Source organism: Psittacula echo (genome assembly GCF_963264785.1).
Source record: "Psittacula echo genome assembly, chromosome: 17".
In the NCBI taxonomy this organism is placed as follows: domain Eukaryota; kingdom Metazoa; phylum Chordata; class Aves; order Psittaciformes; family Psittacidae; genus Psittacula; species Psittacula echo.
Window position 1 is genome coordinate 7562530 of NC_137753.1, and position 12753 is coordinate 7575282.

The following is a 12753-nucleotide window of genomic DNA, read 5'->3' on the forward strand; positions in this document are numbered from 1 at the left end:
TTACCTCCTGTGTGTGATGAGGCAGCGGGAGGGTGGTTCGTGCTGCAGCTCCCAATGGCACTGAGATCTCAGTGGGGTGAAAAGTGCTGAGTGCCCTGGGGCACACTTCGCTATGGGCACAGAGGCGATGCTGCTGCTGGGTGAGCTTCCACTTCCCACCTGCCTGCTGTGACCCGTTCGTGTCCCACTCCGGGGTCTCTGTGCTGTCACTCTTAACCCAGCTCTAGGTGAGAGCCTGCTGATGGACTTGTGCTTCTGGAGCAGCGGCAGCCGTTGCCCCAGACTGAGCTCCTTGGGTAGAACCCTTCTCTGATCCTTGGGCTCTGTGTGTAGTTTAAGGCATTTTTGTCCCTATCAGTTTCACATCCAGGTCAAGTCCTTTGGCAAAAAGGACTTAAATGGTTTCCTTTTAATCTGATGACAGTCTTCACTTCCTAGAAGTGATCTTAAACAGCAACCCAAACTCTGCAAGTCCATTGAAACTCCTTCCTTTAGGCAGCTCTTCCTGGGTGCAAAAAGAGAGGTTGCTCTGCTCAAAGGAGATTATTTCCTCCTGGCTTATATAAGTTCTAAAATAGGAAAATAAATCCCAACCTTCTCGAGGATGAAGCCGTTTTCCAACCTCGGGACGATCCCTTTTGAAGCAGAGGTTGCTCCAGTTGATTGTCAGAGCTGCCTCCAGATGGGAAGCCTCAGCTCTGAGGGAAGGGTGGCAGCTTGACCCGGGGCCTGTGTCCTACCCATCTGCATCAGATGGTGGTTGTGGGGTGAGGGTTGGTGCTGCAGCCTTGGCATGCACAGAATGTGGAGGGTTTGTTCTGTCTTGCAGTGTGTTTCTAACCCTCCTCTCCCAAATTTTAGCTTTTCCCAAAGTCAGGAATGAGTGGAAGACCCTCAGGATGCAGGCTGGGAGCAGCATCTCAGCCCTCCTAAAGTCTGCGGCAAATCTTCCTGTTCTTTTGCTTGAGTCAGGATTTTGCAGCTGATTTTGTTGTTAAAAACCTCTTTATTTGATCAAACACCACCACTTGTGCGCGAGTCTGCAAATCAAAGACGAGCCTTAGAGCCTGCAGAGCAATTCTGGCACTCATTTAGAAAGGAAAAAGGGATGCAAGATGAGTAAGCACCGTCCTGGTAACAGTGTTGGATCCTCATCTCAGTTCTCTCCATTGGAGCTGGTTGTAGGTGTCCTGTTCTAAACCTGCCAGGCTTCGGCACGGACATCACTTACGTTCAGAGGTGTTGTGAAGGTCAGTGGTGTCTTTTCCCTGCATAATCCTATAATACAGGATTTTATCGCATCTGGCTTCAAACCTTGAATAGAAAACCAAATGGGAAGGTTTTAGGACAATTTCCCATCCTGCTGGGTGAAGGCAGACGTTATAGTGACATGTTGGGGATCAAAACAGTGGGATATTGTCAATGGGTTTCTGCTCTGCATCATACTGGTCCTGGAGGAGGAGATCCGGGTGGGCCGTGCTGTGGGCAGGCAGCAGATGCAGAGCAGCTCATGTCTGAACATTCCTTGCTTCAGCCTTGAAGTTCCATCTGGTTTAAGGCAGGGAGCAGGTCAGGTTGTGGAGCTGGGGTTGCTGTGACACTTACAGTGCTGATGAGTGCTGCCACTGAGATGCTGGTCCCTGCAAAGGTTTGGGCAGCAGATCAAACATGGGGGGCAGAGGGAGGGCTTTTGGAAGACTCAAACTAATCTCCCAGGTTCAAAATTCAATTTACAGCTATTTTTTTCCTCACTGGAGCAAACCCCAAGAAGTGTTTCCATAATTGTCATAAATCATCATAGAATCACAGAGTGGTTTGGGTTGGAAGGAACCTTAAAGCTCATCCAGTTCCAGCCCCCTGCCCACAGCCCTCTGTCCAAAGCCCCTCTCCAGGTTTCCTGCAGCCCCTTTAGGCACTGGAGCTGCTCTAAGGTCTCCCCTTGAGCTCAGTGCATGGAGGGGTTCTGGGCTGCCGACCAAATGCATTATCAGTAGTATCCACAGTCACGTTCATGTGTGAGGTCTGCGTTGCTGGCGTGTGTGCGTGAAAATCAATCAGTTGGGCTGCTCTCATTTTCCAAGAGGCTTTGACATACGAAATGGAAACAGAAAGGTGAAGTCTGCATATGGTGTTGAGTGGAAAACGTCTCAGCAGGTTAAGCATGGCTTCTGTGTGACAGCGGGCATTGGGTGTTGCGTAGGGATATGCTGAGCCTAAGGCCACATGGTGTTAGCTAAGCCAGGAGGCTTTTTCCTTTTAAATACCTGCATCCTCTTGTGTTATTCCACAAGTAAAACACGTTCTGGCTTGTTTGTGTCTGGCATAAAATCTTTACCCACTTCATTTCCCTCTGTGTTCCCACAATACCTTTCCAATTTCAGAAAGAAACTGCAATTTGCCTTTAAATCACCTGGCAGCAGCTCTTCAGAGCTTCACATCTCGGTGGCAGCCCCTTTTAGCAGCGCTGCTGGTGGGAGGCTGCGGGAAGGAGTCGCTGGTTGCAGAGAGGCAAACACGGAAACAATCACAGCCCGATTCCTGCCTGCTTTGCAGAACGGGCTCTGCCATTGTCCAGCAGAGCTCTGCTGACCAGCGGGTTTGTCTGGCTGCATGCAGTGGGCTCGGGGTGGTTTTTCCCTTACTCTTCACAAAAATAGAGGTGGGGGAGTCTCTCGCCAGGACCAAGGTTTTGTAGATTGTTCAGCAATCTGTTTGCTTCCAGTTTCTGTATTTGACATCTAATCCTCGCTGTGCTCCTCCTTTGGGAAACCTTGATGGATCCTAGCCGCCTGGTTGGATGTGAGTGCCCCGGGGATGTGTGTGTGTGTCCGCCTGAGCGTGGGAGCTGATGGTCACCCAGCCCCCAGCCCTCGCTGGGACGTGTCTTTCCTTAACGTGCTGTGTTGCAGGATTCCCCGGGGTCCTGTGCAGCAGCCCCTCGAGGACCGGATCTTCACTCCGACCGTCTCCGCTGTGTACAGCACTGTGAGTATCTGCTGGTGCCAGGAGCGTGTTCTCCGGGCATAAGGAAATGGGAGATTCCTTTCAAAGCCAACACCATGGAACTATTGCAATTAACCTTTGTAAATCACAATTTACAACTAAAAAACCCCACAACCTTGTTTGTTGCCTCCTGAAATAAGTGATGCTGGATGAAGACCCTTTTTGCCACATGTAAGTCGGAAAAGAAGGAAGCCTGGGGGCTTCTGTATCCAGTCCTCTTTTTGTTGAGTGTCTGTAGTGTTATTTAGCATGGGGTTTCCTAACAGAGTTTCACCTGAGTGGGAATGTTCCTGGCCATGATTTCAGGCTGTTGGCTCTGCCCCTTTCCTGCCTCCTGCATCTCAAAGACTGCCTTGTTGTGCTTTGGTCCTGCACGTTTCTAAGGGTTTCTTACCGGAAGAATAATCAAGGAAGATTGGTTTTTCAGGTGAAACATTCCATTACCCAGAGGAAAAGGTGTTTTGATTGCAGGTTGGATATTTGGGATAGGAGCTTTCGGCTCCCTGTCCTGTGTGTTTGTAATTCTTGACGGAATTTAGCTCAGAAACATGGTGAAGTTTATTTGTGAATGTTTGATCCTGGTTTCCTTTTATTCCTTTCTTTTTTTTCCATGGCAGTAGCTGGAAGCCCAGGGTTATTTATGAGCTTTGCTAAATCAGCACAGCCCTGGGAAAGTAATATTTTGCTTTTCTGGTGGGATAGCACAAATATTTTTAATGGCAAAACCCCGCTTTTAAGCTGCTCTTTTTAATTATTTGGAAAACAGGAAGAAAAGCTGTAGATGGGAGAAATTAGCTGTATTTTATGCAGTGACATAAGCTGCTTATAGAAAAACATAAGCTGCTGTATGAGGTTTTCCTCCTTCCCTCTGTTCGCATGAATAGCTGGCGGCGGGGTTATCAGCTCTGTGTGTGGAGTCTGGGTCTGGAGCATCTTCAGCCCCTTCCTTTTTTGGGTTGTAGGGAAGAGCTCTATGATCCCCTTTTCCACCACAGACGCTGCTGGCATGGGATGCAGAGCCGGGCTTTGCACAGGATTAAGTGCCAACGTGCTGTCCAGTGCCCCTGCGTCCAAAAAGGCAGAGACTTGGGTGATAGTTGGATACCAGGAGCAGGAAGATAGTTGGATAATAGGAGCAGCAAGCCTCAGGCTTGAGCATGGATGCTGTGGTGGGCAGGAGGCAGCGGCTCTCCATCCAGGTGAGTCGGAAAGGTTGGGGTACAACCTTGATGAGGGTCTAACAGTTTGAGCTTTGTGGCTTTGACAGCAGTTGGATTGCCTGGCTCGAGGTGTGGACTGGTTTTTGGGGTGGTTTTTTTGCTCCCTCTGTCCTCAGTACCATACTGCATACGTCTGTGTGGATATACATATGTATGTATGCAAAAAAGCAAACCCAAAGGAACACAAATGTACAAACAGTTACAATAAATAATTCAGTTTATCCTTTATATACCCCATAAACCACTTAAAACCCACTTTAAATACATCTGAATTGCTCTGGGGGGGAAGAAGAAGGTTCTTTTTTATCAATTCTTTCCTCCAAAGATATAATTCAGATGCCTGTGGGGAAAATATGACTGTGAACATTCAAATGAATGTAAAATATAAAAGTAACTGTGAAGAATGGCCTAAAATAGGGTTTGAGTGTGGAAAAATACCACTCCTCGGTGTGGGACAGGAATAGAAGCCAGGCTGGAGTAGTTCAGTTCTGGGCTTGAAGAAAACACAAGTTTGAAAGAAAATTTCATGGTTTAGAGAAAGGAGAGAAATTTCTCAGCTCGGTTCCTTCTGAGCTTCTATTTGAAGCCTTTGGCAGATGGCGAATGGAGAGGAAGTCCTTGCTCAGATGAATTCGGGTGGAAGAGGCACGTGATGGAGGTCCTTGACAAATTCATTCATCGCGGGTCTCTCTGCTTTGTTCCACGGGGAACAACGTTGTGTGTTTCAGTTCTGGGTTTGCAACGAAGAGGTTGTGTTTAGTGTCTGGTGTAGTTTGTCTAGACATCACAAAACTCACACCATCACAGGTACGGCAGAGCACCATCGGCAGCACCGGTGCTGCTCTGCCACTGCCACACTGTGGCATCCTGTGCGGGCTCCTGCACGGGGCAGGTTTCGAACACGTGTTCCGGTGGAGGACGGCTGGTTTGGGAGGAGGTCTGAGGTCTGGTACCACCTCATGGTGACTCTGAGCTGCTGTGGTGGTTTCCCTGCAGTTTATAGTGTGTGTGGGGTGGGAGGATGAATCATTTCAGGTGTCACAGTCACACACTGGTTTGGGTTGGAAGGGACCTTAAAGCTCCTCCAGCTCCAACCCCTGCCACGGGCAGGGACCCCTTCCACTGGAGCAGCTTGCTCCAAGCCCCTGTGTCCAGCCTGGCCTTGAACACTGCCAGGGATGGGGCAGCCACAGCTTCTCTGGGCACCCTGGGCCAGCGCCTCAGCACCCTCACAGGGAAGAGCTTCTGCCTAAGAGCTCATCTCAGTCTCCCCTGGGGCAGGTTCAAGCCATTCCCCTTGGCCTGTCCCTGCAGGCCCTTGTCCCAAGCCCCTCTCCAGGTTTCCTGCAGCCCCTTCAGGCACTGGAGCTGCTCTCAGGTCTCCCCTTCAGGAGCCTTCTCTTCTCCAGGCTGCCCCAGCCCAGCTCTCTCAGCCTGGCTCCAGAGCAGAGCTGCTCCAGCCCTCGCAGCATCTCCATGGCCTCCTCTGGCCTCGCTCCAGCAGCTCCACATCCTTCCCCTGTTTGGGGGTCATGGGCAGCCCACAGCTGAAACCACTCTTTGTAGTGAGGTAAAGATGAGAAGTAACTTGGTTATCTTTTCCAGGCCTTTCCACGTGTGTTATCAGGACATCAATTGCACATTCCTGAGCTCTTTTTTTTTCCAGAATTACACGCTGCTTGCCAAAAATGGGAATGGAAATCATGTGGCTTTCACTGTGAGCCCCGGTAATCCCCCCCGAAACAAAAGCAGAGGAACACATTCCCCTGTTGGTCAGAGATGGGAGGTGAGGAGGAGGCACGGTGTGGTTTGTCAGGTAAAATTAGGTTTGTCTGAGCACTTGGGGATGCTCAAAAGTCCTCCCAAAACTTCGTAGAACCTCTTTGTCAATGAAACCGCGCTGGTGTTCAAATCAAACCCGGTGAACCTCAGTGTCTGTCATCTTCATTCGTTTTATATAGAATACTGTAGAAGATGCTCATACCTGGTACATTGTTTGAGTCTATTTTATAAGAAATAAACCCATTAGAATTATTTTAAAGCAGATCACAGTTGGAAAGAACTGCTTCAATGAACTGATCTTGTGATCATTTCCCCTCATCAGCAATGGAGAATGCTGTATCGTAAGAGCTGCCTTTGGACATAGAGTCCTGGAATGGTTCGGGTTGGAAGGGACCTTAAAGCTCATCCAGTTCCAGCCCTCTGCCATGGGCAGTGAAGGTTTGGGTTTGGTCCTGTAGAGCAGCTGCTTGAGTGGTGTTCCCTAATTCTTCATACTGCAGGACCTTAAGGCAATTGCTCGTACGTCTGCTGTCAGATCCCAAACCTGTGGAGTCTGGAACAGGGAATGAGAACGAAATTTGGGTTCTCTTGTTAAATAGTTCAGAGAAATAAATTCAAAGAACTTTTTGCCTTGGAGTTGAGGAAAAGACCTTGGCTCCTGACACAAAGGGAGCTGCACCAAAGGCAACCTCAGATACCCCGGGCCACCATGTGTGCCTGCACACAGAGTAATGGGAGCTGGTTTCTGCTGAACCTGAAATGACTGTGGAGGAATGCTCAGAAGCAGATGTGCTCTTCAACGTCAGCACGAGGTGTGAGTTGGGAATCGGATATAAACAAGGGCTGTGTAATGCACATCCAGTCCTCACAGCTTTTGGGCAGGTGATGGTGGAGGTTCGTAACCGTGGTGGTAACGTTGTGATCTCAAGCGCTGCAGCTGGGACCAGAAATACTTCGGGATAAACTTCTAAGAGCTAAGGGACAACATTGACTCCCGGATTAGGATCAAGTGCATTGTGAGGTGCCTGTTTGGAGAGAAGTGCTTGCAGGTTGGTTGGGTGCAGCCTTGAGCAGAGCTTCTGTAGCATGGCTAACTGTGTTAACTCCTGGTGTTAACTCTGGTCTCCCTTTGGAGCAGATACCACCTCCTGTCAGGTTGCCCAACTCAGTAGTAAAGAAGGTGATGGGAAGGTGAGGTGTTGAAGACCCTACTTGCCCCAAATTGTCAGTGACTAAGCTTGACTCCATCATTCCCTTCTTTGGGTGTCCGTTGGGTTGCTTTGCTGCCGCAGGATGCTGCGCGTTGGTGCCTCCTGGTAGTTTCAAACCCAGCAGAGGTACTGTGATTCGCCTTTATGTCCTTTTAAAGGGATCTTCCTACAGTGAAGAGAATCCTATAGAAAAGAGATTAGGGAGGATTAGCTCCAGCCACCCTGTGCTTCAAGGAAGGATCTGGGTCAGGAGGCCAACTGGTGCCCCTGCCTGGCTGCGGTGGAGGCTGCGGAGTATGCAAGGGATGCTCATGTCCCCAGTGCTGCTCTGAAGGTGTTTGCGCCAGCACAAGTGAACTCGTTGAATGCTGGTAGAGAACAGGTTCCATCCAGGTCTGAGCCCTTCTTGAAGGGGGCTTTGTTTAGGGAAAGAGCAGTTCTTAGTGATGAACTGTTAATGGCGAACTGTTGTATCACAGAATCCCAGACTGGTTTGGGTTGAAGGGACCTTAAAGCTCCTCCAGCTCCAACCCCTGCCACGGGCAGGGACCCCTTCCACTGGAGCAGCTTGCTCCAAGCCCCTGTGTCCAACCTGGCCTTGAACACTGCCAGGGATGGGGCAGCCACAGCTTCTCTGGGCACCCTGGGCCAGCGCCTCAGCACCCTCACAGGGAAGAGCTTCTGCCTAAGAGCTCATCTCAGTCTCCCCTCTGGCAGGTTCAAGCCATTCCCCTTACTAATAAAAGCCATTTAAAGCCATTCTGCTACTTGTCTGCTACATGGCGCCAGGGTATCTTGTGGAGCATCATTCGTGGTGCTGCACAGCTTTCCTTTCAGTTTGGCTTCCAGATTCCATGCCAAATTCAGAGCAGCATTCCTTGGGGTTTTCCATTAACCTCCAGCATAGGGTATTTGCATGTTTTAGTTTCTGAAGAGCACGGTTGAACACTCACACTAACCTGGGATATTATTAGTGCCCCGTCCTTCTTGTCAGGCATTGGTGTGGACTTGATGCTGTTGGAGATTGGAGGGTTTTGGGTGGCTCTGGCCTTTGCTGGAATACTGTGTGCACTTGTAGGTGTAGGGGGGTAAAACTGGCAGTGTTTGAAGTACCACAGCTACTGCAAATAACCTCTTTTTCTCTACAAGAGGCGATACATCTTGGTGATGTGTACACTCACAGCCTCTGATGGGGCTCTTTATGGTGATACCCTCATGTTTTGTGTTGCCTTCACTTTCTTCTCCCCATCTTGACTGCCTGTTTTGATGTCCATCATGATCTATAGTCACTTCAAAGCACTGAGTGCTGCCTCAGTGACATGACAGCTCTGTCAGGCTTGTCTTAGGAGTCACATGAGAGACATGGGTTTTCTTGGGATGGAAGGTGGGAAGTTCTATCATGTCTCTGTAGCAGTGGCTTCAATTCAGCTGAATGAGGCTGTGTGCACACACCTGCTAATCCAGATCAGCCAAACAAGAGCTGATTCCCCCCATGGGGAAGGCTGCAGTTGGGGACGGAGGGTGAGGTTCTGTGGCTTGACCCACCCTCCTCTCTAATGCACAAGGCTGCTGTAAATCTTCCTGCAGCCAATGACTCTGGTCCGTGTCCAAGGCTCCAGAATTCCCGGTTGGGGTTCTTGGGGCCGGTGCAGCTGTTTTAGTGCTTTAGGTAATGCAGCGACAGGCGTCGGTACTTGGAATGCAATAAAATGGCTTGGAAAAAGCATTTAGTGGTGAACTCGGTGACTCTTGCTCTCATACTTTGCTCTCTTGCAGCTTGGTGCTAATAGTCCATTAAAGATCAAGGGCCAGGAATTGCCTCCTGCCTTCTGTACCTTTTGGGTTTTTTACTATAGTGACTATATAAAGTGTATTTAAAGCACTTCTGTCATGGAGATAGCGCAGTGGAACAAGGATATGTGCCATGGATATATTTTACAGCATTTTGCTGGGTGTGTTTTGATTAATACTTTGTTCTAGAAGCTGAGAAAAGAGATGAGTGTGTGCAGGAATTGCTCTGGAATTTTATTCTTTGCTTGTAGAAATCCCTTTGGATAACAGGGCCTCTGTGTTGTCTTTTTTTTCCTTCTTGGAGTGGATTAAGCAGCTTTTCCCCTTACTTTGTTGGGTCACTGGTAATGTGTATCCCTTTGCAAAATCACTGTATTGTTTGATATGGTCTATAATGGAAGGATCAGGAGATCCCAGGCCTGAAGTCTAAGGGCTATTGCAAAGCACAACCGCAGCAGTAGAGCTCGTCCAGTTCCTACACGTTCCCACCTCTAACTCCAGTTGGAGCTCTTTATTTTGTGATCCTTCCCTATTTTCCTGCATCATGTAAATAGGTTCCTAACTTGTACAGCATTTCACTTAGATAAATATAGATATTATTTTATATATATATAACAAGATGCTGCTAGCTGCTTTCTTAAAAAGAAGATGACAGTATCTATACAGACTGGATTACTAATACTATATTTTACTAACAGTTTATCTCCACACAGGTAACACAAGTAGCAAGACAGCCGGGTCCTCCTGCCCCATCCCCTTACACTGCACATGAAATAAATAAGGGACACCCAAATCTTGCTGCAACGCCACCGGGACATGCATCGTCCCCTGGGCTTTCACAGGTAAGACCTGGCATTGGAGCAGAGCGTTCCCAGCCGCCTGCTTTTCCCCTTGGCTGATGCTCAGCTTTGCTGCTCAAACATCAACGTAGATGTCTGTGACCAGTGTAGACACCTTGAGGAGTGAAGAGGGTCTTTCTGCAGCTCGAGCCTTGCCGTGCCTTACAGGTGGCTCTCAGGTTTATTAAGCATCAGTTCATTGTTGAGTCTGTAACAGAAACTAAAAGCAACGTGAATAACTGCAGGAAGTACTCACTGATGAGGAACGTGCGTTGTTGTTGGCCATGGTCTGACTTCTATTTTAAACACCATAGAGGTGCCCAGTGTCCTCTGTTAGGGATTTTTCCATCTCAAGTGTGCTGTGCAGGAGGCTGTGATGCTGTACTCCTGAGAAGTGGGACAGTAAATGAATTACAAAACTGAGTGCTAATAAAAGAAGTGAGACAAAGGACTGATTACAAAAAAAAAGGAAGAGATAAATAGGAGTTATAATAAGAATAGAGAAATAACATCCAGTCAGATCTGTGGAGTAAATTGGTCCTTTTGTAGTCTCTGCTAGATGAGTATTCTCCAGGGTTGATGTGAGAGTGGAGAAGCTTATCATGAAGGGCAAAAGAGACAGGTAACGGGGCGCAGAAAGAGGGGAGGTGAAGATCCAGGATTGGGGAAAGTGAGATAAAAGCTCTGAGGTTTGAGATAGAGGAAAGCCTTATGTTTAATTTATCTTGTTCAAATGAATGAGGTAGGAAGGTGTGAGTAGGTTGGCTGTTCAGAAGTGTGCTTTCATTAGGTGGGGTGCAGGATGATGGGTTGGGAGCAGCGAGGTGCTGGTGAGGGCCTTGAGTGTGTGAGCGCTGGGAGAAGGCAGCTCCGTTCCTCCTGCAGCCTCTTGGCTATGGATGAAACATTAAACTGCAGCTGACCTTTTGGACTAGGAGATGTGTGAAAACAAACCAGGTCATGTAAGGAACATTCATCTTGATATTGCACATTCTACATAAAACTTGGTGGGAAAACTAGAGACTTGTGGTGCTGTTTGAAAAGGTGCAAATGCTCATCCTTTATGGACTGGGAAGTCAGAGGCTGAAGTGTCTCTTCAGGAGCATAAGTAGCTTGTGGGCATTAGCGGTGTCAGAGCCCTTTCTTGCAGTCTTGACACACGGCTGTTGGAAATAAAGCCTCTGGTTTGAAGGCTGAGCCTCACCTAACAGAGGGAGAAGGCAGCAGGGCTGCAGAGCAGACCCCAAAAGCTTGTCTGGCTTATGTCGTGCAGTAAGAAACTCGTTCCCAGTGCAGCTCATCAGCAGAGGGAAGCTAATCCTGGGGCAGATAAGAGGGGAAGGAGGAGAACATTCTAGGCAGCCTCTTTAAAAACTAATCAAGGGTTTTTTCTTCCATAATACTTTCCTGTTGAGTCAGTGCATACGTAGGGAGCGGGCCCCATGCCAAACCTCCGCGCCAGCCAGCGGGAAAACGCTCCTTTCCTGTTCTGCTGCCTCAGAGCTCTTGGAAATGAGCTTCGATTGTGTCATTCTGATGCTGCTTGTAGGAGAGGTTTGACCTTACGTCCTCCATGTCAGCTGAGGATCCTTGAGGGCTCCAGGAGGATGTTTGTCCTCTGACTGGACGGGGCTGGCTCTTGTGTGCTTAGTTATAGGGCAGGGGAAGCATCGGCTATTGCGCACTTCTGGTGCTATAGAGGAGTGAGGTCTGGGGAGCTTTGCCTAGGTGATGCCTGCAGAGCTGGGGTTTGGTAGCCAAGCAGAAAGAATGGTTTCTGTTCATTCACAGCACTTGCTTGCCTCTGACCAGGTGTCTTTACCGCTGAGGCATCCCATAGAACCCTAGAGTGGTTTGGGTTGGAAGGGTCCTTAAAGCTCCTCCAGCTCCAACCCCTGCCACGGGCAGGGACACCTTCCACTGGAGCAGCTTGCTCCAAGCCCCTGTGTCCAACCTGGCCTTGAACACTGCCAGGGATGGGGCAGCCACAGCTTCTCTGGGCACCCTGGGCCAGCGCCTCAGCACCCTCACAGGGAAGAGCTTCTGCCTAAGAGCTCATCTCAGTCTCCCCTCTGGCAGGTTCAAGCCATTCCCCTTGTCCTGTCCCTACAGGCCCTTGTCCCAAGCCCCTCTCCAGGTTTCCTGCAGCCCCTTTAGGCACTGGAGCTGCTCTCAGGTCTCCCCTTCAGGAGCCTTCTCTTCTCCAGGCTGCCCCAGCCCAGCTCTCTCAGCCTGGCTCCAGAGCAGAGCTGCTCCAGCCCTCGCAGCATCTCCATGGCCTCCTCTGGCCTCGCTCCAGCAGCTCCCGGTCCCTCTTGTGCTGCTGCCCCAGGGCTGGATCAGGGCTGCAGGGGGGGTCTCCCCAGAGCACAGCAGAGGGGCAGGATCCCCTCCCTGAGCTGCTGCTCCCGCTCTGGGGGTGCAGCCCAGCACACGGGGGGGTTCTGGGCTCAAGCGCTCACTGAAGCTGGGTCATGGGGAGCCTCTCATTGACCAGCACCCCCAAGTCCTTCTCCTCAGGCTGCTCCATCCAGTCTCCCCAGCCTGTGTTTGTGCTTGAGATTGCCCTGACCCATGTGCAGGACCTTGCACTTGTCTTTGTTGAACCTCTCAACCTTGCAGTTGGAGGTGACAGTGAAGAATCATATTGGAAGTGTCTCCGCTTGGGACACTTCCAGCACTGAGGCTTAAAAAGGATTCGAGACTTTTGACATCAGCAGTTACAGGAGAACCTGTAGAGCCCAGAGAACCTTTTCTGTACCCCTGAATGGGTTCAGATGAATTCAAAGTCTGAATATTCGTGTGTGTAGCAGCATCAGGCAATGAGGTCAGGGTTACGTGATGGTAAGGGACTCCCAGTTGAGCAGAGGGTTGGGTGAAGGCTTTACCTTTTCATGGCATCTACCG

At 49.6% G+C, this 12753-nt stretch overlaps 1 protein-coding gene across 17 annotated transcripts in view; it reads left to right on the forward strand.

Moving 5' to 3' along the window:
- The window catches only part of EIF4G3 (eukaryotic translation initiation factor 4 gamma 3), a 152616-nt gene that overhangs the window by 40720 nt on the left and 99143 nt on the right, over nt 1-12753 (forward strand). For 13 of the 17 annotated variants that reach the window (XM_080631497.1, XM_080631482.1, XM_080631495.1 and 10 more), the window contains exons 2-3: nt 2910-2985; nt 9706-9849. In XM_080631497.1, coding sequence (XP_080487623.1) covers nt 2910-2985; nt 9706-9849 — 220 coding nt within the window. Of the gene's footprint in view, nt 1-2722; nt 2800-2909; nt 2986-9705; nt 9850-12753 lie in introns of all 17 variants that reach the window. The other 4 variants (XM_080631496.1, XM_080631498.1, XM_080631483.1 and 1 more) reach the window with 3 other exon arrangements.